Raw genomic sequence first — 26,006 nt, 5'->3', positions numbered from 1 at the left:
CTCATTATTAGCATACCTAACTTTTGTCCGTACTAAACTAGAATTCGTTTCAGCAATAGGGGATCCTCACCAGTCTAACCTTTCTTTAACCTTAGAAAGAATACAAAATCGTGCTATCTGCTTTATTTATTCTGATTATTCATATTATGCTAGTGTGTCTGCTTTAAAATCCAGAACCAACTTATCCAACCTTGAAAAGCGACAAAAAATTTCTCGAATCACCAGCTCATTGCCCCTCCAGCCGTATTAGTCACCATAATGCTGTCTACGCCCCGCCACAAGAACTACCACTCATTCCGGATCTTTTTTCATCACATCATCCCAGGACTAGAATGATCTACCACAGGATGCCGTGCATCATAGCAACGCCATCCATTTTAAGAATGCTATCAAATTTTTTGACTGCCATGCCCATCCCTCATGTAATGCCCCATGTCAGAGTCAGGGGTCTTTGAGGTACCAAATAAAAAAAATAATAATTAGTATTCGATTTGGTTTTGAAAAACTTCTGTTCACACACCCCCTACATTTTTCTGTTGTACGTAACGTCGTCTGATTGGTTAGTGCGGACACTTTTTTGTATTTTTTTTAGTGCCGCATTGATCAATTTTCAGCATTGCTTTGTCCTCGTGCTTCAAACATCAACCTAAACTAAGCCGCACCTCTTGAAGCCATCACGTGCGCACCCTATAGCCATGAAAGGTGCTCCTCCGCATCCTTCATGGTCCTAATTTCCGTTTCTAATCGAAAATGGCAAAAAACAAACAAATCGTTTTTTTCTTTTTCTCGGCTGCTTCATTTTGAAAGATGCAGAAGTTATCAATACTGGCTGCTCTGGGAAGTAATTCCCCCCCCCTCAGAAAACAAAAATGGGGGGGGGGGAATCGGAAATGCTCGCTCCTCATCCCTCTGTACATTTTTTCTGCATAACACATCCTTTACGTTGGCTGTTATGAGCAGCACTTGCTCTGGGCTAGGTGTGTTTTTTTTTCACGCCTACAGGAGACTGCACGCAAAGAGGCTGAGCACAAGAACATAGGAGCAGCGCTTCGTCCTGTCGTCCTCCAATTGTTCTTGTGCTCCTCTCTTTGTGCACTGGTTCCTGTAGGCAGGGCTGTTATGAGCTCGATCTTTATTCGTGCAGTAAAATCAAGCGCTTTCTTTTCTGTTGGTCATTGGACCAATTTTCACTTCAATATGCATGGAAGTGGAGTCTCCAGACATGTGCATTTTTTGTGCAAACCATGCATGCTTTGCAACCCATCATCATGAGTGGTGAACATGCGTCCCAATGCAGGCGAAGAACTGCTGCCTACTCTGCTCCACTTCGCTGCCCACTACGGCCTCCATGAGCTCAGCCTCGCCCTCCTGCAGTGTCCAGGAGCCAGCACCTGTTGCCAGATACTCAACTGTAAAGGTCACTCACCTGCTCAGCTCGCGTCCAATGCGGGCCACCACCGCTTAGCTGCCACGATCAATGAGTTTCAGGTGAGTGAAAATGGATGCCGTACTCATCCAAAATGCATGCGTTATTGTCTGACCCAGTTAATGACCCAGTTAGTGAGCCAGGAATAATTACGTGCTGCGTGAATGCTACAGATAGAAAGGTTGGAATTGGTGGATGCACAGCTAAGATGAAAAGAGCTGGCGGTGCACAGAGGAGTTGAGTCGGGAGCTCTGCAAAGTTTACTGTGAGAGCCACAGACTAATAGCCACTGTGCACTGTGTGCAGAAGCAGTGAAAATCCAGTACAGGGTACTGCTATAAGGTCCCAACATATATAAATGCTCATTCACAATGCAAGTTATTTCGAGAATTGTGGTATCAACGTACGTGGCCACGTCAGGCATTTGGGTTGCGGTTAGTTGTACCAGCCGGCAGCTTGAAAAGTTAATTTCTTACCTATCTGGCTGATGTAAAACAGTCAAAATTGCCACCTTCATGCATTGTTGTGCCATTGTGCAGTGTTAAACATTGCAGCATTGTAGATTAAAGATTATGTGCACTTTTCCCGTGTCTGAATAACCCTTGAAAAACCACGCAGACAAGAGCCATCTCTTCCGTGACAGAAGAAGAGGCACCTGTTCCTCCCCCTGCGCGAGTCCAATCTAACCCGGGTAGAGGCAGCCCACCTCGTATGCATTACGGTAAGCTTTCACAAATTCAAACCCTGAAAGTTTTTTTGACGCTTTAAAATATATGTCAGTGTGAGCAGACCCTTTGACGCTATCATTGCATGCAACCAATGGCTCTGATGCATATTCAGTTTACTCCACTGAAAAGCTGTGTAAATTAAGCCCCAAATATGTGCAGAACTGGTTCTTTTTGTAAAGTTATAGTGAATCCCAGATCAAAATATTGGCTTGGCGAACTTTAGTGAGGGGCACCCATTCTATCTGGAAAAGCACTTTTCCAGCTGAATTTTCAGCTGGAAGTCTAAGTAAATTCAGCTGGAGCTACTCCGGCTGGAAACTTTACAGCTAGCTAGAGCTAACTGGAAGCGTAAATTTTTTGGCTGGATACAAGAACATTCCAGCTAGGTACGATTTCCAGTCCAATAATCTAGCTGGAAACAGATGTCATTCGAGCTGGAAAGTTGTGGTTTCCAGCCCGAAAAGTGTGAGTACCAGTTAAATAATCCAGCTGCAATTGTGTGCTTTTTTTCACATACTAAGTGTAACCCAGTGCCTCCCCCCTTTTTCATTTAAAGACTTTTACTTTCAGATTGTTAAACCTTACTTTCCTGTTTTACCTCTGACTTCAATAGGCTAACCAAAAGCATGTCGCTATCAAGCTTTCTGGGATTTCTGGGCATACCAATTAAACCACTGGAAGGTGTTGCCATTTCTACAAAGCTTTGGATTTTGTTCAGGCGCTTAGGTGCTTAGGCCCTGTCGAACCATGTTATGGACACTTATAAATCGAGGGTCAAGGAAGTAACCCAGGAAAAAAAAGAAAACGAGCACTTTTTTTTCCTTCCCCTTTGGCTTTGAATACCTGAAAACTTCCGAATGTCCAAGGCTCCTGAATTTAATCTGAACACCCAATTCTACGGACAGGACCTTTTGTCTCCAGAAAGTTGTCCCCAGCTTTATTTGGAACTTTTTTTTGGCTAAAAAAATATCGCTGCATGCAACACAGCCCAAGGGAGCAAAGCGTGGCGTGGAGGTTGCTCTGACCTTCTGCTGCACTATAATGTTCCCGCCATAGTTGCCGCAATAGTTTAGCCAGCACAGTTGATTGCTGTGACTGCAGTGGTCTGTTTATTGATTCTGGCTTGCCCTAACCGAGTTCCTTCAATAGGAGCACATTTTAGAGTGCTAATGTTGGGACGTAAGAGCACGGTCACATGACAATTTTTAAATCTTGTGGGCTTTATTTAAGTTTCAAAATGAAACTGTGCTGAAGGCATATTATAGAAAACAACTGAAGTAGGTGTTTCTCAGCATTCTTTACAACTCTTGCATAGAAAAATTTGTGCTAACCTTAACAATATGAAATTTCACCCATTTTAATTTGTTATGCAATAAGTAAATTTGAGTGCATTAAAAAATTATGCAGACTTGGCTAAGATGGCTGCCTGTAACCCTACATGACTGAAATTTTTCATAATAGGGCTCCTGCTACAAAACAGAACCTATGAAACACAAGGAAGCTGCTCCAATCTGATTTTTCACCTGCTATAAAGCCTGCTCCAAAATGCTCTTGGCCATTCCCACCACTGCTTTCGGCTGCCATGACTGGCCAAGGCACCCAAAAAACAGCAAATAAGATTACCCCCCTCCCCCCTATTTTGTGAAAAGTTTAGGAAGCATGTAAACACACTCTAACTCTGTTCAATATGGGCAGTGTTTTAGTAAACTGAGCCCCAGAGCAAAAAGTCTGGATCATGGGCACCGACAGCAGGGGGTGGGGTCAGGGGGCAGCATTTCTTCTTTCGTACGATTTTGGACAAATCGACTAAAAAACTACAATTAATTACCTAAATGTTTGAAGTTGAAGAACAGCTTAAATTGCCACGGGGACATAGATTTGTACCCCGGGCCCCATCAACAAAGGAGAAGGATGACAACACTAAGAGTTTTAGATAAAGTTTGAAATGAATGGCCACTTGATAGACACAGGTTTCTAAGACTTCAAACCCTCCCTGAACACTCAAATCATGCTTTGACTCAAAACATCAACTATGAACTTACCTTTCAAAATAAGCTGTCTGTAAACTCCGTCTTTGGTTTTCGCATGAGGAGCACCTCACAACACTTGCTCTGCTATCTTTTCCCCCATTCTTGATGCTCAGCAAAGGCTTGCTCCCAATAGTTTACGCATTTTTCAGTTTCTTTGTTCATTTACTTACTTAGAAACCACAGGGTCATTCTTTTTCATATATTCGCTCAAATAGAGAGAAGTAAAACTGATATTTATATATATAGCCTCTCTGCCTGTGTGTATCTCTTGCCAAGGAGCATGCACGGGGGGGGGGGGGGGGGAACGAATGAAAAAGAAAGAGGGTGCTGATTTTCCCACCTGTGGCAGATTGAAAACTCATGGTCTGGATGGCAACTTATTCGTTGTATAAGTGTGCTTTGTTTCTTTTGCACAGAGAATGTGACCGTTGGCGGCCATTACGTGAGCCCTGGTGCAGCCCGCTCTGCGCCTGTGTGCAACCCTTCATATGGGCTGGCGTCACTGGTGCCGCCCCCCGCAGCACCAGCGCCGCCTGCCGACAACGACCAGGAGGCCGAGTACCTGAGCATGCTTCCCCAGGTTGCCACCCCTAAAGGTGCAGCACTGACGCTCGCCCTCTCTTCTACAATCTGACTGCAATTGGGTGTTTGAACGAAGGGCTGAAATGCGATTCCCTTTTTGCAGACACTTTTTCTAGAATGCTAAGTTATTAGTTTAAAAGGTGCAATTTTCTTGTTGATTTTTTTGCCTACTTTGATTTAATGTGAGAACACTGAAGGGTACTGGTGCCCACAGCAGTTGTGGGAACAAGGAAAGGAAAAAAAAAGCATCGTTCGTTCATAAACTGAAGGGCGTGCTCCTCAGGAAATCCTCAAAATTCCTCTCAAGGACATTCTTGGCATGTTTTCCGGACATCAGATGACGATTTAGCCCAGAGAATGTGGGTCATATTGCTTAATTACTTCGGGAAGTGTGCATAGAGGCTGTCAAACAGCTTCCTTTTTGCTTCATTTATCTTGGATTCTAGCAAATAAATTATGCAAAAGTTTTGCAGTGCTCAAGACTGGTTTGTTTGCCGCATTTTTTGGTACATACAGGTTGTTCTTCGTGCAATATTTTCATACAGCGACAACTATACAGCTCTTTTAGGAGTACAACTCTGCCACCTCATTGCAATAGGTACTTGGACTAATGGCCCTAAAATCTAAACAGTCCAACCCCACCCACCACGATGGCCCAGTTGTTAAGGCGCTCAGCTACAGATCTGTACCTGGGTTTGAACCCGACCGCGGCGGCCGCGTTTCGATGGAGGCGAAACGCTAAGGCGCCCATGTGCTGTGCGATGTAAGTGCACTTTAAAGATCCCCAGGTGGTTGAAATTATCCCTGAGCCCTCCACTAGTCAGTACCTCTTTCTTCCTTTCTTCTCTTAGTCCCTCCTTTATCCCTTCCCTTAGGGTGCAGTTCAGGTGTCCGCTGATATGTGAGACAGATGAATGACATTTATTTTTATTCATCATGCTCACCAGAAAGAAGCTCAGTAAGTCAAGGTGATCAGGAGGAAGAAAAAACAGAAGTGAATTCCACAAGTGAACAAAATAATATAGGTATGTCTAGTTTTATTATTTTTTAAAAAGTGCACATTCCTAACACTGTACCACCGCACAGTACAGTGGATCCCACGTAGTAACACATGGTACTTAGCCTGCCTGAGTAAAGACCAGTGTCAGCCCACAAAAATCAGCTTATCATTATAAATACATTCTTGCATGCTTTTAACTAAAGCTAGCTGTCATTGCACTACAATCATTCACTGCTTGGTCTTGCAATGCTCAGGCTCCACATATTCACTGATTCCTGCAAACCAATATTCTTTCAACACTTTGCTTTAGTACCTCATCCTATGCTTACTATAGAGTATTAATGCACCCTACATAGAGAAATATGTTTTGTTATATCCCAGTGTCACATAATGTGGTACTATGTTTTCTTCACAATGCTCTTGACTTTATAAGGGTTTGGTGGGTCTGTGACAGGGCCAATTCAGTAAACTATATTATGAATGGTGAATGATATACCGTATTTTCTCGCGTACGTAGTTTGCGTACTTTTTTCATTAAATTAAGGCTCAACGGCGGGTACGCTGAGATTTCGCGAGCACATCCTAAAAAACTACGCAGGCCATAACACGCAATATATACCGTACATATTATCGCCTATACGTTGACCCCCTCATCCGGGAAAGCCCAAGGTTTCCGGGCCCGTTTTGCTGCAGCACATAGTGACACGACTGTGCCGACGTTCCCAAGCCTGCCTTGTGCATCCGGCCCAGCAGGGAACATAAAATGTGCCAGTAAAGTTTTCTTTTTATAAACTAGGGTAATAAATTAGGGGTGCACAAATTGTACGAGTAAATACAGTAACTGCCTCCTGATATGATTCATTTAGCGCTGCAGAACTTAATTTGAAGGTTTGATGCAGCAGAGTTTGCCTAGGAATTTTTATATATCCTGGAAGCTACTGAGGGAGGGATATTATGGCTCAAGTTCACAATGTGACATGTGCTTGTTTTCATCTAGGTGCACCAGATATGATCTTCTCAAACACACAAGAGGACCTGGTTCGCATCATAGAAATGTACAAGAAAGGCATGCCTTTCTCACAGATTGAAAAGCTGTTTGACAACTGGAAAAAGAGCAATGAAAGTACCAAGAGCACTGAAGATGTGAGTGTGCTGATCCATATCTTTTTCCCGGGCAGTGAAAAAATCAATTTTTACAAATAGTTCATAAAAGACAGGCTTGGTTATTGGCACTAAAATGCATGCTTACCATAGATGCGGCTTTAAACTTTTGGTATATAGCTATCACAGTTCCAGTTAAAAGGTAGAGCTATGGGCAAATTCAATCAGGCCTTACTGTACATGTATGTTATGTCAGACTGGAATGAAATGCAACCCATGAGCAAAACACAATATTTTGCATCTTACTACTTTCAGCTAGGGTATGTAACTAGTGATTCATGTTTGTGTGTAATGGAGCCAGTGAACTATATGTATTGATACGCTATTTACAAGGGAATATTGTCTCTCTGCACAGTGGAAAAATACGGCATATTGGTGTTTGCATTTCTCACATTTACGTACCTCATTACCCAACCAGACATCCTAGAAGGCCTTTATCGTCTCTTGCTACATTCCACTTTGTAGCAGCCTTTTGGGGGCAACAATTACATATTGCCACGGTACCAATCAATACAGCGGCACCATACCGCAGCCGAACTGTTTTAGATGGGACTTTCCATGCCTTGCGCACCCGAGGGGCTAGAGGATTGTCATCTTCCTCGCTCGAGCTCCCTGCTGTCTTGCACGCCCAGCACGTCTAATTAAACCTGGTCTGTGTGGTTTGACCGTTCATCGGTGACAATATAAATTATAATAAAAAATCTTTGTAAACAAAGTTCATTTTCAAGGATGTTTGTGGTATCACCACCCTCTGAGTCATTAAGCCATCTGTGCACCCCATAGATGTGCGCCTGAAGCTTGGTCTTGCATTAAGCACATATTCTTTGAGTAGCTCCTTTATACAGCCTTCTTGCAGGATCATTATTCACCAAAGAGGATGGATAAAGCTAATAAACAAGTGCTAAATGTGCCAGTCACTGCTGGAAATGAGAGTGCATGACCACAGATACAGAATAAAAACTTTTTATGACATTTTAATGGAAAACAAAGCACTAATTACAGTAAAACATTCACCTTGAACACTTATCAAACCTGGCTAGCTGTTCCTACCAAAGACTCAGTAAGGACAGAGCATTGCAAAGAAATCTGTGCAATGTAATTATGTCAGTTATGTTGTGACTGCTTGCTCAAAAGTGTACCGTGTAGATGCAAAACTGTGAGCATTTCTGGAAGGGCATTTAGTCCACCACCTGTTTTCTTCACTGCTTGTATTTTCAGCTATTTATTCTTTCAGTTTTTATTTTGTGTCATCATGATTTTCCGAGGCAGCAGTATAAGTAGGTGTTGGGCGTGTCCGTTTTTATTTTCTAAATTTCAGTAGTCTTTTTGGCGTTTATTTTAGAAAACAATTAAAATTTTTTCATTGGGGAGAAAGGTGGTGAACATTGTTTCCTAGGAATGAATTCCTAGTATTTCTCGTTAATATATATAGCGCCTCTGAGTGGTCAAAATTCACGTATAGTTTACCTTGCTTATTTGTTAGCAAGAGCAATTGATGTTGGTAAGTGATGTGCCAGTAAGTAAACAATGGTTTCAATATGGAATGCTATCAGCGTGAGTAAAAGTAACTGTGTAGAAATTCAGGGATTGGGCCATGAGAAAAAAAATATAAACTGAGGATTATGACTAAATGCTACGTTGTGCAAAAAAACAAGCAAAACGAAAACTGGTGAGCAACAGTTTCCTTGGTCAGGCGGGTGGAATCAGGCTTCTCTGTCAAGTTGCCTTGATATCAGAATTACTTTATTTGGTTGTAATAAATGTAAGTGTATTCCTTGCTTGCAACACGCTGCTTATTCCTTCACTCGCAAAATGAACTGAGGAAGCAGCAAAGCTTTGGATTGTAAAGAAAGTGATCATAGCAGAAATCCAGAAGGAGCTAGAAGACCTCGGATTATGCAGTCCACATAATGACGGCAGCAATTGAAGTGAAGCCAGTACATGACATATTTCAGAAACAATTGTGCATGCTTTCGCTTCGGCTGTTGTATGTTATGGTTAAAAACGCTGTCAATGTCCCACATCCCACGAAACACATAACTTCTATAAAACGTCTTCAAACAACTCCAAACATCTAGCAACGTCTAACTCTAGATTGAAACGTTTAAAAAACATCTCAGCAATAGAGGTTTATCCACAAGCGTTTTAAAAACATGCTGACAAAAGAGGTTTATTCACAGACGTTTTAAAAACTGCTCTAAATATACATTTCCCATGCAACGGTTCAAAAATTCCTCTGATGAGAAGTTTACGCAGGAATGTATTAGTGAGGAAAAACACCAGTTTGTTTCGAATGTATCTTTGCATGTATGACCAAGTACTTGACACTAACAGTCGGTAGATGTCAACTAACGCTGCTGTGAACCTAAATCCAATCATATGAATTTTTATGCATCTTTTATTTCGATGATTAGTGACGACTGAGCTAGTCATGTACATGTCAAATAGAATTCTTCTTCGAAGTCAGTACACAATAAGAGTAATAAGAGCAATATAGAGTCCGCGTCTGACATACTGTAGAGCGCGAGACAATTTCTACGACTATGCTGGTTTCAATTAAGCTCCACGCACACCGCTCGCAGAAACTGATGAACTGATGAAACTATGGCAGATACTGATGAAGCGGGTTTTCTTGCCTCATTTGCATTTGTATTTATGCTGCAAAAGGTAGTAGCGGCCTGTCCTTTGCAGTTCAAGTTATACTGCACATAACTGAGCAAACAAAATCTGCAGCTCTAAAAAAAGCATGAGCACTAAAACCTAATGAAATCCCACTGGTTGATTTTAGAAGGTTCTAAATATATAGCATATCGATCTTGTGTATATATAGGCTTCATATAAGCAGCCATTTCCAAAAAAATAAGTGTCTAAATATTTTCTTTATGAGTTCTTACAAAGAAGTTTTCTACATCTTTTTTGGCGGGGCACTGGCAGGCATATAACACCTCTTTTTGCCTCATTGTCTACAGAGCATTTGATAATAGATTTCTTCTAGACATTACCGTGTACTTTTGTAGACGTTTGTTACACATTGCGTAGTCCTTCTTGTGTTTCGTGGGTTGTCTTGCAAAAACCTCCTTAACCAAGTAATGCCTCTAATAAGGTGATGATAGTCTGTAAGCAGAAGGCACTGTACTGCTAGCGAAGCTTGACGAGGTGATGGAACCTCTTGTTCTGCATCTGGCTTTTGTCTAAAGTAGTAAATGAATTCCTAAAAACATACGCCAGTGCTACCTAATGCAATTACCCTATTGTCTCACTGCGCTCCTGGCTTCCACACTTCGCTAATTTTCTTTGTGACCAATTGTAACTAATACCCAATAGCCAGCAAGCTGTGGTGTATGTACATCTTAGAGACCGACCTTTTTCGGTCAAAACCGAATTTCAAAAAATGAATTCAGCATATGTTTATTGGCCTTTCTCAGTTCAAATAGAAAGCGCCAACATCTAACTATAAGTGAGGTTGGTGGAGGATAAAACTATGTAGATGGCCACTTCAAGTAAACGTTACTGTTTCTGAGTTATACTTCGATGCAAGCAGTAAGTACGTGGCACCAATTTTGAACATGGTCCTACTAAGGACAGTTTTGACAACTGAGAACACACAAAACTATCAGACAGATCAGGCAGTCTAGGGTGAACCTCATAGGTAGTAGTTTGCTACTGTGAGTTCAGGCCAGCCTTGACCAAACTAATGCCAGCATATCTTAATCTTAACTGCTTCTAAGCCTATCACACAACATGATGCTATACCTCTGGCTGAATGGGCACATATAAGTAATGCTAGCGAGTCTGGTGAAAGCTCGCAAGTGTTCTTTGTCATCAAAACTGAGAGTTGTTTCTTTTGGCATACATAGTTTCAAAAGAAATTCTGCAAGTACTGATTGTTGCATAACCATTCATTTCGTGTTTCTACTTTGTTTCTCCAGAGTCATCTGCAGGCCTTGCGTGAGCTTTACAAGCAAAAGCAGCGTGCAGCACCAACAGGGAAACAGTCATTCAGCCTCAGTGACCTGAGGCAAATCATAACGGGTAAAGGGAACAGACGTGGAAGTCGGGGACGTGATATTCAGCACACCACACTTCCTAACATGGCTAACAAGGTGAGTCCTACACAGCATCCTTACAAGTTTTGAAGCAGCGAAACTAAGTTGATTCATTGAATGAGTCATCACTTCATAAGTTGACACTCTGCAGACCTTTATTTTTTTCTCTGTTGTCTTTCACATATGAAGCATATACTGTTGACCCTGCTCCAGTATTCATGGCTTCAATTTTTTTTTTTTAATTTAGCTAAATTTAGCAACCAATATGATAAGGTTTGGGGCAACATTGAGAAAGATGACAATATTGGCCGCCATGCATTTTAACTTAGTGTACCTGCTGGGCAGCATTCTTTCTGGCTTGCATGCTGTGATAAGTTTCTTTTCAGAAACAAATGCAAGAAACATTAGATGATTTTTATAGGTGCATGAAAAAAGTCAGTGACTAAGATTTTCAATGCAGTTCCCTTAGTTGAAACTTCCAATTTCACACATCCACTTAATGCTACAACTAGTAGCATCTTCTGCAGCAGTGGTGGCATAATGTAACTTGCGGTGAAATAGTTTTATTTGGCTTTTCTCCCATGTGCTCCAAGTAAGCATTCTAATGTGCATGCCCAGCATAGATATCTTGTAATCCATTAAGTTTAATTAGTTTCTTCTAGGTAGTGAATCACAGTCCTGAATTAAATATTGAAAAACACCCTTTCTGTAATATGGCTATATTGAGGAGCGTGTGAATTCTGGAATGCTCTTAGCTCTTGGTCTTGATTGCATCGTTCTGAGACAGAACGATGTCAGAACGATGTCCTCATGAAGAAGAACTTCGCAGCGAACAAAACACCCTACCTCCTTGTTGTACCTGCTTGTCTCCGCGAAGAAGTTCTACAGGCTTCACACGACGAGCTGACAGCTGAACATCTCGGGTTTACTCGCACCCTCCGCCGCATTCAAGACAAGTATTACTGGCCCCGACTGTCTGCCGCACCACGGAGGGGCCGGAGAGGGCGAAGGAGTCTCGTACGTCGGATATTTTGTCGAAGAAAGCAATCGTCGTTCCTCTGTTAATGTGCCGGTATTCTTCGCTGAAGTTAGCCAGCAGTATTTCGGCCTGGCCATTGCGGAAATAAATGTGCGATGCTTCTTGCGATGCTGATTCTTTGGTCTAGAAGCAACTGCATGTTCCCCTCGATGATTCCTTCAGCGTTAATGGCTTTCATGGCGCCTACTGTCATGATAACGGTTGAACAGGGTGGGACGCTCACATCTTCCTCCAGGACACTCAGAGAAACGTGATTTTCCAGAGTTTTCATCGAAGGGATGGCCTTGTCCGTCGAAAGCATGATTAGCTTGGATCGCAGGTGAATGATCGCCTGATGCTCATTAAGGAAATCTATGCCTAAGATCACTTTGCGGGAGCATTGCGGTAGCTAAACAAAGGACGCAGGATAGGTATGTCCTTTGACAGTCACTTTCTTTTTCTCGGTCATCCCGGTGTCGGCGCGACGAAAGAGGCGCTTTATTTCTTCCACGTAACCGCGGACGGGCTCATTCGGAAGCTGGATCCTGGACTCGAGGAGTCGTACAGCTCTTTCTTTCCTCACGACACTGGTGAATACCTTCATGAGTTCCTTCTTGAATAGCTCCCATGTTGTTAGGGAAGACTCGCGGTTTTCATACCACGTGCGTGCTGAGCTCTCCAGTGCGAAAAAGACGTGCTGGAATTTCGACGCATCATCCCAATTGTTGAATGATGCCACGCGCTCATATTGGTCCAACCATTCTTCGGGGTCTTCGCCTGAGGATCCATTGAAAGTTGGCGGCACCTGCGGCTGCTGCAGTATGATCGGGGTCGACATCTTTGGAGAAGTAGCGGTGCTTGTAGCAGCGTCCTTTCGCTGTCTGGGCTGGTCCTGCACAGTCCCGAACTCAGGCTCGTCTCCCTGGAGACGTCTGCTGGCTTGCTGAGCTGCTGGCTCGTCCTCGGGCGCGAAGCGCTGAGGGCTGGCGTCACGACTTGAAGGGGGCGCCCGGAACATGGAAGGTACCCAGCAACTCCACCAGATGTCACGAAGTGGTGACTGCAGTCCGGAGAACAGAAAGGTTGCAAAACTGGTGTCTAAACAAAACTCTTTATTTGGGCTGACTTGCGCCCACAATGAACTGAATCACTTGGCGGCGGCGTAGCAACAAGCGTGCTCGGCGGTTGTCGAACAGATTGCCCGCCGCTGTTGGCCGTGCTCAATTTAAAGCTGATAGCAAACTTTCGAGATAAAGCCTGCAAAGTTACTGGAACATTCTGGAACAATGTAGAATCAGCTCTGCTTGGCTGCGATTAATCGAGATAAATCTAGTCGCATCTTGCGTCGCAAACAAAGCGATAAAGTGGCGTGCCAGCAGCTTTAAAGAATGAACAAACAAGCACTGCAAAGCTTCGTGGCAATATAAAGGCAGCAGGGTAGCAAAGTCAACAGAGGCGCAATGTTCGAAGAAAGAACAAACACTGCAAAGATTCGCGGCAATATATATAAGTATTAGTGTTTTTATAGCACGCTGAAGGTGTGACCCTTAAGGGCAACACTTGTTGTAGGTAAGACAGCCTGTTAAAAGCGGAAGTCTCAGAAGCACTCTGTTGCATAGGGTTGCTGCTGGTGTCAGTTTCGTTTTGTTTTTTGAACCTTATATGCTTTTTACAAAAGTTCAGCTTGGCGTCCAAAATATGACTCTCTCTGTCTCTATCTCATGTTCAATACTTTATTTCTTCCAGAAACAAGATGACTCCACTGAGGGCTGTCGACGTGTCAGCACACTTAGTGCCGTCTCAACATCCAGCAGTGGAAGTAAGATCACTACTGTGGTTTTTAGTAGACATCAAACATCTTAATGCAAGCTGTTTCTTCAGTTCTCTTGCTCATTTGCTTTTTTTTTTTTAGCCCGGCAAAAGGTGTTAACGCAACTCATTTGCTTTGGTTGCACCCTATTTTATATTCAACTATAATCGTTTTTAATCATGACCGGCTTCAGAGAGAGCATCCTGCTTATCAGGAGCTGTGCCAGTGCTAAGGATTTGTTTTACTTGTTGTAGCTGTTCCTTAGTTCACTCAGCTGCCATTGCAGCCTCTGGCCCTTCAACTTTCCTCTACACCACCATCTGTCTGCTCACATCCCCTTACGCCTCTGTTTACCAGTGTTTGGTTCGTTGAGGTAGGCTATCAAGAGTGTACTACATGTGATAAGCCTCTGAATTCGTTTCCAAGCTTGCAATTCAATAGTGAAGCATAGTCAAAGAAACAAAATTTTTTACTGCTCTGTGTCACTCGAAAGTCAAGCATCCGGTCAGCCATGAGAATTTTTTTTTCACGGGCTTTCCTGTGAATGTCACATGAAAGCAATGGTCCAGTTAGGTCTCTCAGCAAAAAGAAAGCAAGCTAATAAACAAATACAAATAGTTTCGAGGCACGAGAAAAATGCGCTCAGGACGCTGGCACTTGTTCAGAATGAGCAGTGCTTCCTCAGGTGTTACCTGTGGTTTTTGCTGATAGCTCATAGCGGTGTACAGAACCAGGAAAAATTTCGTGGATTGTGGGTGGTTGGAGTGAAGTCTGGAGCCTTTATTTCAAGGAAGACAACTACAAGTATCAAGCTTTGGAGCATGAAGCCATTCACCGTGCCATGTCATATTTTTACGATTTCCAGCATATGTCTGATGTAAAATGCTCTACATCTGGAAGGCAACGCCTGTATGCCTGTATTAAAATGTGCGCATCAACAGCTTCTTCTGCATGGATTTTGTTTTTTTAGATACTATTAACTTGCCAGCTGAAACAGATCACCAAAGAATCTATCAAAGTTTTGCAAGTGTGCTTGCATTCAACAGCGTTCATTTGAGTGCATATATTGGAACCAAGCACCAAAGCACCACTTATTCTAGACCTGCGCACGGAACACAAAAGACTATCGGATTTTGAAATGCATGAAAAAACAGGAATGAGACATTTGGGCCAAGTGAGTCCACGAAACGGGGTTGTGGTCATTGGTACTGCCTGCTTTATTTTTTTTTTTCTGTAATTACTGCTATTAATGTTTGTTTCAAATGTCAGTATATATGTACTATATAACAACAAAAACTTGATTAGGCAATGAAGGAGATTAAAAATGTTGTTCCTTGAAACATAGTATTGCAGTTACGGTTCACTAGCTCTGTCAGGAGATATATGCTTATTTTGCAGACAGCCCTAGCCTTGTTCATAATTTTTTGGCTGCATTGTTAAGGGAATACGTGGGTCTTGACATGATCAAACAATGTGAAAATTTTGATTTTGCAAAAATGGCTTATTTGGGATCTTTACACACTAATTTACCTGCCTAAAAAGTTTCAAGGCCTAATTTGACCTCTAATTACTAAAAATTATAAATTTCGCACCTATAAAGAGAGGAAATGACGATTTCGGAGCGAACTGCAGCATAACTTCATTCCCATTGCTTCCCCTGACTGCATCCCCAACGGCCATCATCTTGGTTTTGTTTGAAAACTGGGCCCCAAATTCCCCCACATCCTGGTATTACTCACTGCTTTGAAATTTTTTTGTAACATCCACATTACGCTGTTTTTTCAGGCCTCTACGACGCCCTCCGAATGGCTGGCGCGTGCACTTCAAATGCAATTTTCTCAGCTTCATGTTTTTTGCCATGTCTAGCTTTACAGAAGTTTTTATTATGTTTTTATGGTGCAATTTCAATTAATTTCCCAGTAAAAAAAAAAAAACAATTTGAACCGATTAGGTTTCCAACTGGTTTCAGTTGGTTCTAATCGGACTGAATGTGTTTCCAACTGGTTCCACTTGGAATGGTGTTCCTACTGCATAGTCCAAATGGACTGTAAATTGGACCAATTGAGTTTCCAACTGGTTCCAGTTGGAATGGTGTCCCAATTGGACAGTCGAAATGGACTCCCAACTGGGCCAATTGAGTTTCTAACTAATTCCAATTGGAATTGTTGCTACAATTAGTCTAAATAGAGTGCCATTCAGACACAGCAGTAGTCTGATAATTCACGTTTACATTGGATGCTCAGTTGAATCAGTCTTCACCAACTGGTGAGCCCAACTGGTCTTGCCAATTGCATCCAGTTGGTCTAAAAACTGCACCCAATATATTCATGTGAACAACTGCATATTTGAGAAACATGGCAATACTAATTAGGTTATAATAAGAACTATCTGCAGCCTAATCTGCTAAATTGTACACATCATTTATGCTATCTCTGTCATTGAAAATGAATTAAACAACTATGCTTAAGTGTCACTAGCCCCATTATGGGAGTCCCACGTACATATTGGATATAAAAGCAGATGCAAAAGTATATTGTACACATGGATATGCGTTAAGCTTATGTTAGGTGTGTGACTGTACTAGCTGTTTCTTGAGTGTAATGTACGATTTGTTTGATTTCTGAAAAAGATTAAATCCATTTAAAAACTTGGTATGAGGTAAAACATCTCAGCCCGCTGTCCTCACAGTTCAGTTTTTCTTTTGCACCTTAATGTCTCTTACATTGTGTACTTTGTGCAGCTTAACTAGTTGGGTGGTAGACTTTGTGAAAGTTTCCTGGATGCAATAATTTCTTGCATGGGTCCTAATGGGAACTGTTATTCGAGTTGGCCCAGTTGGTCCAACTGGTCCAATTGTGTACTAATTTACGATTGAAAATTGCCATTGTTACCAACTAGAAATGTCCTAATTGGAGTCAATTGTTTTTTTAACTGGGTTTATACCATTGAATTCAGAAATGACTAAACTGTGGAGCCATGCTATTTTTTTTGGCTGAGTAGAACATTACAAATTTTGTGAACCATAATGTCACCTAACTATGTTTCGCAATTATTGTGCTTGGACATATATGAACATTTTTATATGATGATGTACCTCAAGAAGAGTATAATTAGCATAGCTCCAGATGGTAGGCCTTTGGCTATGGCTCCATTTAAGTCAAAACCAAGAAATGTTGAAAGAAAGTGTCTTAATGACCTGTAAGAATTTAGCTAATTAGGCTTCAGTTATTTTCGTATACAGCGTGTTCCGTAATTAAACGCATGCCATAGAATACTTCTCCCAGCTAAACTGGTGATTTGTTTGAGCTGAAGTTTTGCACAAAAATGGTGTTGGGTTGGCAGAATTGTTCTATGCTACATTTGTTTGGGATACTTGCCTGAATCGATCAAAAAAAGTCGGATATCCCTCATTGTCTATGGCAACGACGAAACAAAACTAGCCGTTATCTCAGCGATTGCACCGGTGGTGCCATCTCGTTTGTTGGCCATGAAGATTCGGCAAAGGAGTGGGGTGGGGTTGCTTTGCGGGAGGTTTGAAGACGCTTCTTTAATTACTTTATCAATGATCACAAAAACCTGGATTGGCCAAAACTCCACTAAATTTGAAGTATTTTGTATGGGGGCCACCAGGATGGGTGGCCCCCATGCTGCAGTCGTGTGATATTATTTGGGACATATGCTGCTATAGAACATGCCAGATTGAGCAGGTCACCCTCTATAAAGTCGGTTTTGTTTTCATAAAAAACAACACCAGAACAGGGCAAGGAGGGCTTTTGTTCTTTTTGCATATATGCTTTGCATGTTCCTTACGTCGTTTAAGGGCAGTGGAAAACTGCCTGTCTGTAATTCAAGCAATTGTGAGAATGCACTGTACGCTTCCTCAACCACTTGCTTAACTGGTAGACAGTTAGTTGCTAGCCTCTTGCGCTAATGACATTGCTTTGTCATGCACTGGTACTGATAGATTGTCTTGCAAGCAGCTTAAACATTATGTGTTGTACCATATGCGCATGAGCTTTGTTCAGCTTGCATCTTAATGCATGACAACACTATCTTGTGGAATCTGCAGTGACATGCTGGGTGGCCAAAAATTTGAAAGCTTCCTGAGGCCCAGATTCTACATTAAAGCAATGTATGGACTCCATTGCCTGGCTGCATTCTATTGGCCGTACAGATAATTCTGACTGTGATTGTTGTTGCCTAACTGAGGCAACTGAATGTTTATGTGCCCATCATGTGGAGGAATGTCAGTTATTGTAGATTCTGCATACCTGCACAATTTGAACCTGTGAGAAGCAGCCACTCTGGCTTTTACCCAAACTAACCATGTGCTGAACAACTGATAGTGGCCATCATGAACCTTCTCCACACTAGCCATCTGTGCAATTGTGACTCTGAGAAAGGCCTTAGCTCTTGCATATCAGCTCCATCATCTTTGTGCTTATCGTCATCATTGCCCTCCTGTTTCTTTCATTTTTTCTTTCCTTTCCCAAGTGTTTAGTAGCAGGCCAGAAATTAAATAAATCAAGCTGACCTGCAAGCCTTCTCTCATCGAATTCTTTCCCCCTTTTGCAGGCTCCAGCTCGAGTGACCGGCTGAGTACGTTTAGCTCGATGAGCGCGTATGACAGTGGGGCACACTCAGACTCATGCGAGGAAGGCCGGCCACCACCAAGGCCACCACGCCTGCCAGCGCCACGCAACCCGAAGACGGCAATGCACCAGTACTATGCTTTTGCACCAGGCAGCGGTCCCACCGATCGCAATGCGCCCCTCCATTCTCTGGTGAGTGCCACACTCCATGTTTTGAGCCACCCACCACAGCTGTGCTTAGCACATGATAGTCCCGCCAAGTCTCTCAAACAATCAAAAATCCATTTTCATTATTGTGTGTTCTGTGAATGGCCCCAGCTGTATGTATGTATGAAAACAACTCTATGAAACTGGTATTTCCCATTGAACAGGATATTAACCCCAATATTAATAGTTTGCAAAAGCCAGCTAAAATTGGGGTTTAGTTTGATGTATTATATACTGTACACTTCAAGTGATGCAGCAAACAGCATTCGGAAAGCCTAAGTGAAACACATGCCGTTCACAAAGCACTCTGGAGGACCATTTCAGCATGCAGTATCTAACTAGAATGTGCATCACCAAATCTTTAAGGCCTTAAGCTATCTAACTAGGCCACAGCATCACAATTTTCATGTAAACAAGCTTGGATCTTTCAGAAGTAAGGCAGACTCGATCTGTTTGTTAAAAATAATCATGCCTTCCCTTTTATGCCGTGTTCTACTTGTCATGTTTTATAAAGACTTCATTGTCTTGTGATTCAGTGCCATCAGCGCTGTATTATTTGAGATAGTTTGGCAGCAGCATGTATACCCCACAAAACACATAACTTCTATAAAACGTCTTCAAACAACTCCATACATATAGCAACGGCTAACTCTAGACTGAAACGTTTAAAAAACATCTCAGCAATGGAGGTTTATCCACAAAAGTTTTAAAAACATACTGATAAAAGAGGTTTATTCACAAACGTTTGAAAAACATAGTGACAAAAGAGGTTTATTCACAAACATTTAAAACATTTCTCTGACGAGAAGTTTACTCGGGAACGTTTTAGCGAGGTTTCTTGACAGCAATTTGTTCCGAACGTATATCTTTGCATGAATGTCCAAGTACTTGACACAAACAGTCAGTAGATGTCAACTAACGCCGCAGTGAACCTATGTCTAATCATATGAATTTTTATGCATCTTTTCTTTCGGTGATTAGTGACGACTGAGCTAGTCATGTACATGACTCAACATCAATTAACATAGAATAATTGCGCACGGCCGTTAGGGCAGCAGGATCGAATGTCCATGCAACAAACGTTGCAAACAGCATCCTTCTTCGAAGTCAATACACAATAAGAGTAATAAGAGCAATATATAGAGTGCGCGTCCGGTGTATCGTACGTAGTAGAGCGCGAGACAATTTCTATGACTATGCTGGTTTCATTCAATTAAGCTCCACGCACACCGCTGGCAGAAACTGATGAACTGATGAAACTATGGCAGAGACTGATGAAGCGGGTTTTCTTGCCTCATTTGCATGTGTATTTATGCTGGAAAGGGTAGCGGCCTGTCCTTTGCAGTTCGAGTTATACTGCACATAACTGAGCACACAAAATCTTCAGCTCTCAAAAAAGCATGAGCACTAAAACCTAATGAAATCCCACTGGTTGATTCTAGAAGGTTCTAAATATGTATAGAGCATATTGATCTTGAGTTTATAGGCCTCATATAAGTAGCCATTTCCAAAAATAAAAATGTCTAAATATGTTCTTCACAAGTTCTTACGACGAAGTTTACTAGATGTTTATTGGCGGAGCATTAGCAGGCATATAACACCTCTTTTTGCCCCATTGTCTACAGAACATCTGAAAATGGATTTCTTGTAGACATTACCGTATATTTTTGTTGACGTTTGTTACACGTTGCGTAGCCCTTCTTGTCAGGATTCTTAAGAGTTCTTAAGGGTGCTTAAGAGTTCTTGAATAATATAAATTTCTAGAATAGCCTTTCAGAGGTCCTTATATCTCCATGAAAGAGCACTTTCCTTGTGTCTTTTCAAAGTTAGTGACATATATGTTTTAGTGAGTGACCATAAAAGTTCTTCTCTGAGAAATGTACGCAAAAGCTTCAGTGTAGACACATGTGGACAATCATATAACAATACAAGAGAGTGTGCACTGACATCAGTGCATAAAGTGGCAACAGTAGCATTCTTTCAGTATGCTATTGGCTTCTTGTGCATGCAGCTATAACTGGTCACTAAGAGGGCATAGTTTCCATACTGTGCCTGCTCTCTGAATGAAGGGCATGTTCACAAACTGTGTATTTACAAATAATTAAATGATATATTAACTGCAAATGACATCAGTACAGTTAGTTCTTTGGCTAGTTCGTATTATAGATTTAAGCTCATAGTTTTCCAGCACTTAGTTTTTTATCCTTCTTCTTGTCCCTCTTCCTTTCTTTGGCCATGTGCTGTTGCACTGGAAAACAATGAACTTAAATCTGCATATGATATCTTTCTTTTCATATTTTATTTCTTATTTTCCATCCATTACATTACTCATTCACACCATTTCAGTGCCCACCTGCTCCCCTTGCATATTCTTTTCATCAGCAACCATTTGAAATCATATATCGTATTTACTTGCGTATAACCCGCCCCTGCATATGGGCTCCGTGCGCTGGTATGGTGGTGCCTGCAGCGATCACATCGCCAGCGCCGTCTCGTGGCACTCGCCGCGTTAACTGGACGCTCAGTTGCAGCCGGTCTCGAGGGGAGAGCACCCGCCTCCCTCGAGACTGACCGTGGTGGCCCTGCGCATTCCTCCATGCCCAGTGCGTTCGTGTCAGCCCAGCCACATTGCAGACACGCACTGACCGCAATGCCATTCTGAGTCAATGCCTGCTTCTCTGAGGATTTCAATGCATTGAAAGCCTTGACACCACCACTGCATCACCTCTGCTACATTTAGTTTGAATTGCTTTCAGGTTGGGCTGATCACCGATTCCGAGCAACCATGACTGTGTTGCAGTCCCAAAGGAAAGGCACTGCAACATCCGGCTGCGCAGTTCAACTTATTGAGATTAATTAAGTGCCTTTGCAGTTTGAGAAACAAGTGTCTGATTGACCCAGATAATGAAATTAGCTGTATAACTTATATCCATTGACATCCACTATGTGAATGGTCAGTTAGAATTGCGAAAAATGTTAACTTACTATACATATCAGATGTTAATGCTTTACATCCTGCAGGATTGACACTGCTTTACTTTGTGTATTCCCCTCAGCGAAGCATAGCTCTCAGCATACAAAAAGACGATGGTTTCTTACTTAGTATCTTCCAAAGTTAGAGGACTTTCATGAAGCACCAATTAAATGAAATATTTTGGTCGTATTTTTCTTTTCGTAAATACTCACCTCTAGAAAGGCCGCCACGGTGGGGCTCAGCTGCTGACCCAAATGACTCGGGTTTGATGCAAGTTGCGGCGATCGCATTTCAATGGAGGCAAAATGCTAGAGGCCCGCGTACTGTGCGATATATGTCAGTGCACATTAAAGAACCCCAGGTGGTCGAAATTATCTGGAATCTTGCATTATGGCGCCCCTTACAGTCTGAGTTGCATTGAGATGATAAACCCCATTAAAATCAAAAGATTAACTCCAGAAATTAAGGGTTTAGCGATGTTGTGAAATCCAAAAGATAGATATATATATATATATATCCAGAACAGGATTTTAGATCTTGGGAATGCAACAAATAAATATACAAAATTTTAAACCACTGTAGGCAATAAAATGTTACGAATACATATGCAAAAGCTTAGGTGAAACAATGTGAAAAACGACATAAGCACTCTCAGAAGTACGATGTGCACCCACAGCCCATGAAACACAAGAAGGGCTACGCAACATGTAACTAACGTCTACAAAAGTATACGGTAATGTCTAGAAGAAATCTATTTTCAGATGTTCTCTAGATATTGAGACAAAAAGAGGTGTTATATGCCTGCTAATGCTCTGCCAAAAAATATCTAGAAAATTTCTTCGTAAGAACGTGTTAAGAACATATTTAGACATTTTTATTTTTTGGAAATTTCTGCATACAGCCGATCCCAGATATATCGAACTCGAAGGGGATCGCGAAATAGTTCGATATATCGATAATTCAAAATATAAAATTTGCACGTCAAAAGCTTCTCTAACAACTCCACACATCTCAAGGCAGTTTCCCGATGTCGTGACTAACGGGAACTCACCAATCTGTGCCTCAAAGGCGCATAAAAAAAAAAAAACACAGCGCGATGACCAGAACACTTTATTTCGGAAGAAAAAAAATCTGTGACCTTTGCTTGCTTTTTCTTCTGCACCATCGAGTTCATTAAGCTGTCCTCAAGCTTGCTGACAGTGCCCAAATGTGAAAGGCCAGCTCCTTCCATTGTGCCACAACAGTGGTGAATGACGCTGAAAGCTGATGCAAGTTCAGCTGCAGTGCATGGTGGTTGGTCCTCTTCGTCGGAACCTTCGTCACTGCTCGAGTCTGCGTCCTCGTCACCCATGATGTTAGCCACAATCTCCGCATCAGCGTGATCCTCTACAGCTTGCACGCCGTCGTCAGCGCTGACGAAATCGCGTGCTGTCACGCCACCTGGGATGGCGCCTGGGAATGCCGGGAGCTCACGAAATTCGCTGTCCAGGCATCCAGCGTCATTGTCTTCACTGTCAAGACATCCGTCGTCTGCAGCTACCACAAAGCCTGCTTTGCGGAAGCAGTTCACAGTTGTACTTCTCTTCACGTCATTCCAAGCACCAGCCAGCATTTGAATGGCTCCGAGGAGGTCCACCTTGAGTTTGATTCCTAATCGAAGGTTCATTAGGAGCCTCTGCACCAGTCGTCATCAGTACCCAACCTTAAACGCTTTCACAATGCCTTGGTTGAGAGGCTGAAGTTTTGCCGTTGTGATTGGTGGCAGAAACTTGAGGGTGATCTTCTTTAATGGGCAGACGACATGATGGGCCGAACAATTGTCAAGAAGAAGACAAACTTTGTGGCCAGGCTTCTCCAGTTCGGCATCCCACGTCTGCAGCCACTCAACGAAAAAACTGCATGTCATCCAAGCTTTCTTATTTGATGCATATCGAACCAGGAGGCCTTTCACGTTCTTAAAGCAGCGTGGCGACCTGCTCTTTCCGATAACAAACGGCCGTAGTTTGCATGACCCATCCATATTTGCAGCAAGCAAAATCGATACGCGCACTTTGCTGTTCTTTCCACCATGGCATGCAGTGCCCTTCAGATGCAGAGTCTTGTTTGGCAGCATTTGCCAAAAGAGTGGTGTCTCATCTGCGTTGAATATTTGCGACGGCGAAAAGCTGTCGGAAATATTTGGCCACTCTTCGGACAACCACTTCTCTATGTGACTTGTGCTAGTCGCCTCGCTTTCGCCCGAAAGGGTCTTTCCGACGATGCTGTAGTGACTCTTAAATCGCTGCCGCCAACCAGTGCCACTAGTGAAGCTTTCTTCTCCGAAGGCCACAGCAAACCATTTGGCCTTCTCCATGAGCATTTGGCCATCAACAGGTATGTTCTTGGCACGTGTCTCCAAAAACCAAGCGTACAATGCCTTCTCGACCTTGTCAGAGGTTGGGATGCGCACACGACACGCTCCAAGGCGACTGGACTGCACTGCCTTCAGCTTAACAATGGCGTTGTTCTTGAGGATCGTACTCATGGTGTTGCGGGGAATTCCGAATGCCGCGGCGACCGACGACTTTTTCTCGCCAGCCTCCACCGCCTTTGCTGAAAAATCCAAATTTTCGCGTTTTTTCGCGGTCATGGCTCCGGAACACATGCTAAACGCGGAAAGAAAAACGCACTGCACCACACAAGTCTCAAGCCTTCGCGTTGGCCTCGTGAATAAAAGGAACAAAGCGAATCGAAAGACGCACCTGGTTATTGGGGGGGGGGGGGGGGGGGGGGGACTCTCATACGGGGAGGAGGGAGAGAAGGGGGGAAGCGCATCCCGGTAACTGCGTCCTTGTACAGTCTCCGCACTACCACAAGCCCAAGCTGCACTGACCTCGTTCGTCTTGCTGCGCCAGCGGTGTCAGCCAACCAAAACACAGGAAACGGGTGCCTGCGGTCAGCGTGGTTTCTTCCTCCCACTTCCCTTTCACACCCAATCGCACTCCAAGTGCTCCTCGTCACGTGCCTTTTATCCACACACCCCTTTCTCAGAGTAAGGGGCGGCGCGCGTGAGATCGCGGGAACATCGCGAGAGCTTCGTGAGGAGAAGCGCACTTGCAAGGGTGGAGTATGGTGGGAGAAGCACACTTGCCGGGGCGCAGCTCGGCACGGAGTTTGATACATCGATATGCCGGTGCATGGGAGTTCTATATACGCGAACAATAGTGCTATACTTTTGCATGGGATTCCCAAGAGGATTTTTCAACTGTTCGATATAGGCAATAATTCTATATATCCGGGATTGACTGTATATGAAACCTATAGATTCAAGATCAGTATGCTATATATATTTAGAACCCTCTAAAATCAACCAGTGGGATTTCATTAGGTTTATAATGCTCATGCTTCTTTTAGAGCAGCAGATTTTGTTAGCTCAGTTATGTGCAGTATAGCTCGAATTGCAAAGGACAGGCCGCTACTACCTTTTGCAGCATAAATGCACATGCAAATGAGGCAAGAAAACCAGCTTCATCAGTCTCTGCCGTAGTTTCATCAGTTCATCAATTTCTGCCAGCGGCGTACGTGGAGCTTGAAACCAGCATAGTCGTAGAAATTGTCTCGCACTCTACTACTTACAGTACGTCCAACGCACACTCTATGTTGCTCTTATTACTCTTATTGTATATTGACTTCGAAGAAGGGTGCCATTTGCAACGTTCGTTGTGTGGACGTTCCTGCTACCCTAATGGCCGTGCGCAATCCTCCTATGTTAATAAGTCATGTACATGACTAGCTCAGTCGTCACTAATCACCAAAATAAAAGATGCATAAAAATTCATATCATTGAACTTCGGTTCACTGCGGCGTTAGTTCACATCTACCGACTGTTTGACACTTGGACATACATGCAAAGATATGCTTGGAACAAATTGCTGTTAAAAAACATCGCCAAAACGTTCCCAAGTAAACTTCTTGTCAGATAAATTTTTAAAATGTTGCATAAAAAACATATATTTAGAGAAGTTTTTAAAACATTTGTGAACAAACCTCCATTGCTGAGATAAAGCTTTTACGCACCAAGTTGGCCGGTATCGCTTTCCACGCATCCAAGATCCACTGGCACAGCAATAGAATATCGGGCCTTTGCACGCGTCCCGTCGGTGTCAGGGCATAACTCACGGCGCCTAAACAAAGCAGGCAAACAGCGCAAACTGGGGTGTAGTACACAAAACAGCACCTGACATTATAAGCTCAACAATGCTAGCTGAAGAAAACGTGGCCAATGGTGTGGGGAAGAATAAACAGACTATGAATGTGGATTTGGCTATGCCTTTCACACAGAGTTTCTTGCTATTAAATAGTAAGAAACTCTATGGCCTTTCGTTGGCATCGGCTTGACAAGCATTGATGACGATGGGGATGGCAGACTACACAGGGTAGGCCGTCGCGCATT

The 26,006-nt window shown here is 42.8% G+C and overlaps 2 protein-coding genes across 8 annotated transcripts in view; one reads left to right on the top strand and one right to left on the bottom strand.

Moving 5' to 3' along the window:
* stumps (DBB domain-containing protein stumps) overlaps positions 1–26,006 on the top strand; it is a 117,262-nt gene that overhangs the window by 83,935 nt on the left and 7,321 nt on the right. For all 7 annotated transcript variants that reach the window (XM_077648423.1, XM_077648430.1, XM_077648428.1 and 4 more), the window contains exons 6-13: positions 1,298–1,488; positions 2,045–2,147; positions 4,601–4,780; positions 5,714–5,791; positions 6,764–6,909; positions 10,857–11,030; positions 13,738–13,810; positions 18,377–18,585. In XM_077648423.1, the coding sequence (XP_077504549.1) occupies positions 1,298–1,488; positions 2,045–2,147; positions 4,601–4,780; positions 5,714–5,791; positions 6,764–6,909; positions 10,857–11,030; positions 13,738–13,810; positions 18,377–18,585 (1,154 nt within the window). The remainder of the gene's footprint in view (positions 1–1,297; positions 1,489–2,044; positions 2,148–4,600; positions 4,781–5,713; positions 5,792–6,763; positions 6,910–10,856; positions 11,031–13,737; positions 13,811–18,376; positions 18,586–26,006) is intronic.
* The window catches only part of LOC144114589 (uncharacterized), a 31,124-nt gene continuing 16,158 nt past the window's right edge, over positions 11,041–26,006 (bottom strand). Inside the window, exons 3-4 of the mRNA XM_077648431.1 lie at positions 25,631–25,737; positions 11,041–13,051 (exon numbers count right to left, since the gene is read on the bottom strand). Coding sequence (XP_077504557.1) covers positions 12,401–13,051; positions 25,631–25,737 — 758 coding nt within the window. The 3' untranslated portion in view covers positions 11,041–12,400. The remainder of the gene's footprint in view (positions 13,052–25,630; positions 25,738–26,006) is intronic.

This window comes from Amblyomma americanum, chromosome 1 (assembly GCF_052857255.1).
Source record: "Amblyomma americanum isolate KBUSLIRL-KWMA chromosome 1, ASM5285725v1, whole genome shotgun sequence".
NCBI classification, from domain to species: Eukaryota; Metazoa; Arthropoda; class Arachnida; order Ixodida; family Ixodidae; genus Amblyomma; species Amblyomma americanum.
The sequence above is the reverse complement of the archived record's forward strand: the minus strand, read 5'-3'. Positions and strand labels throughout refer to the sequence as shown.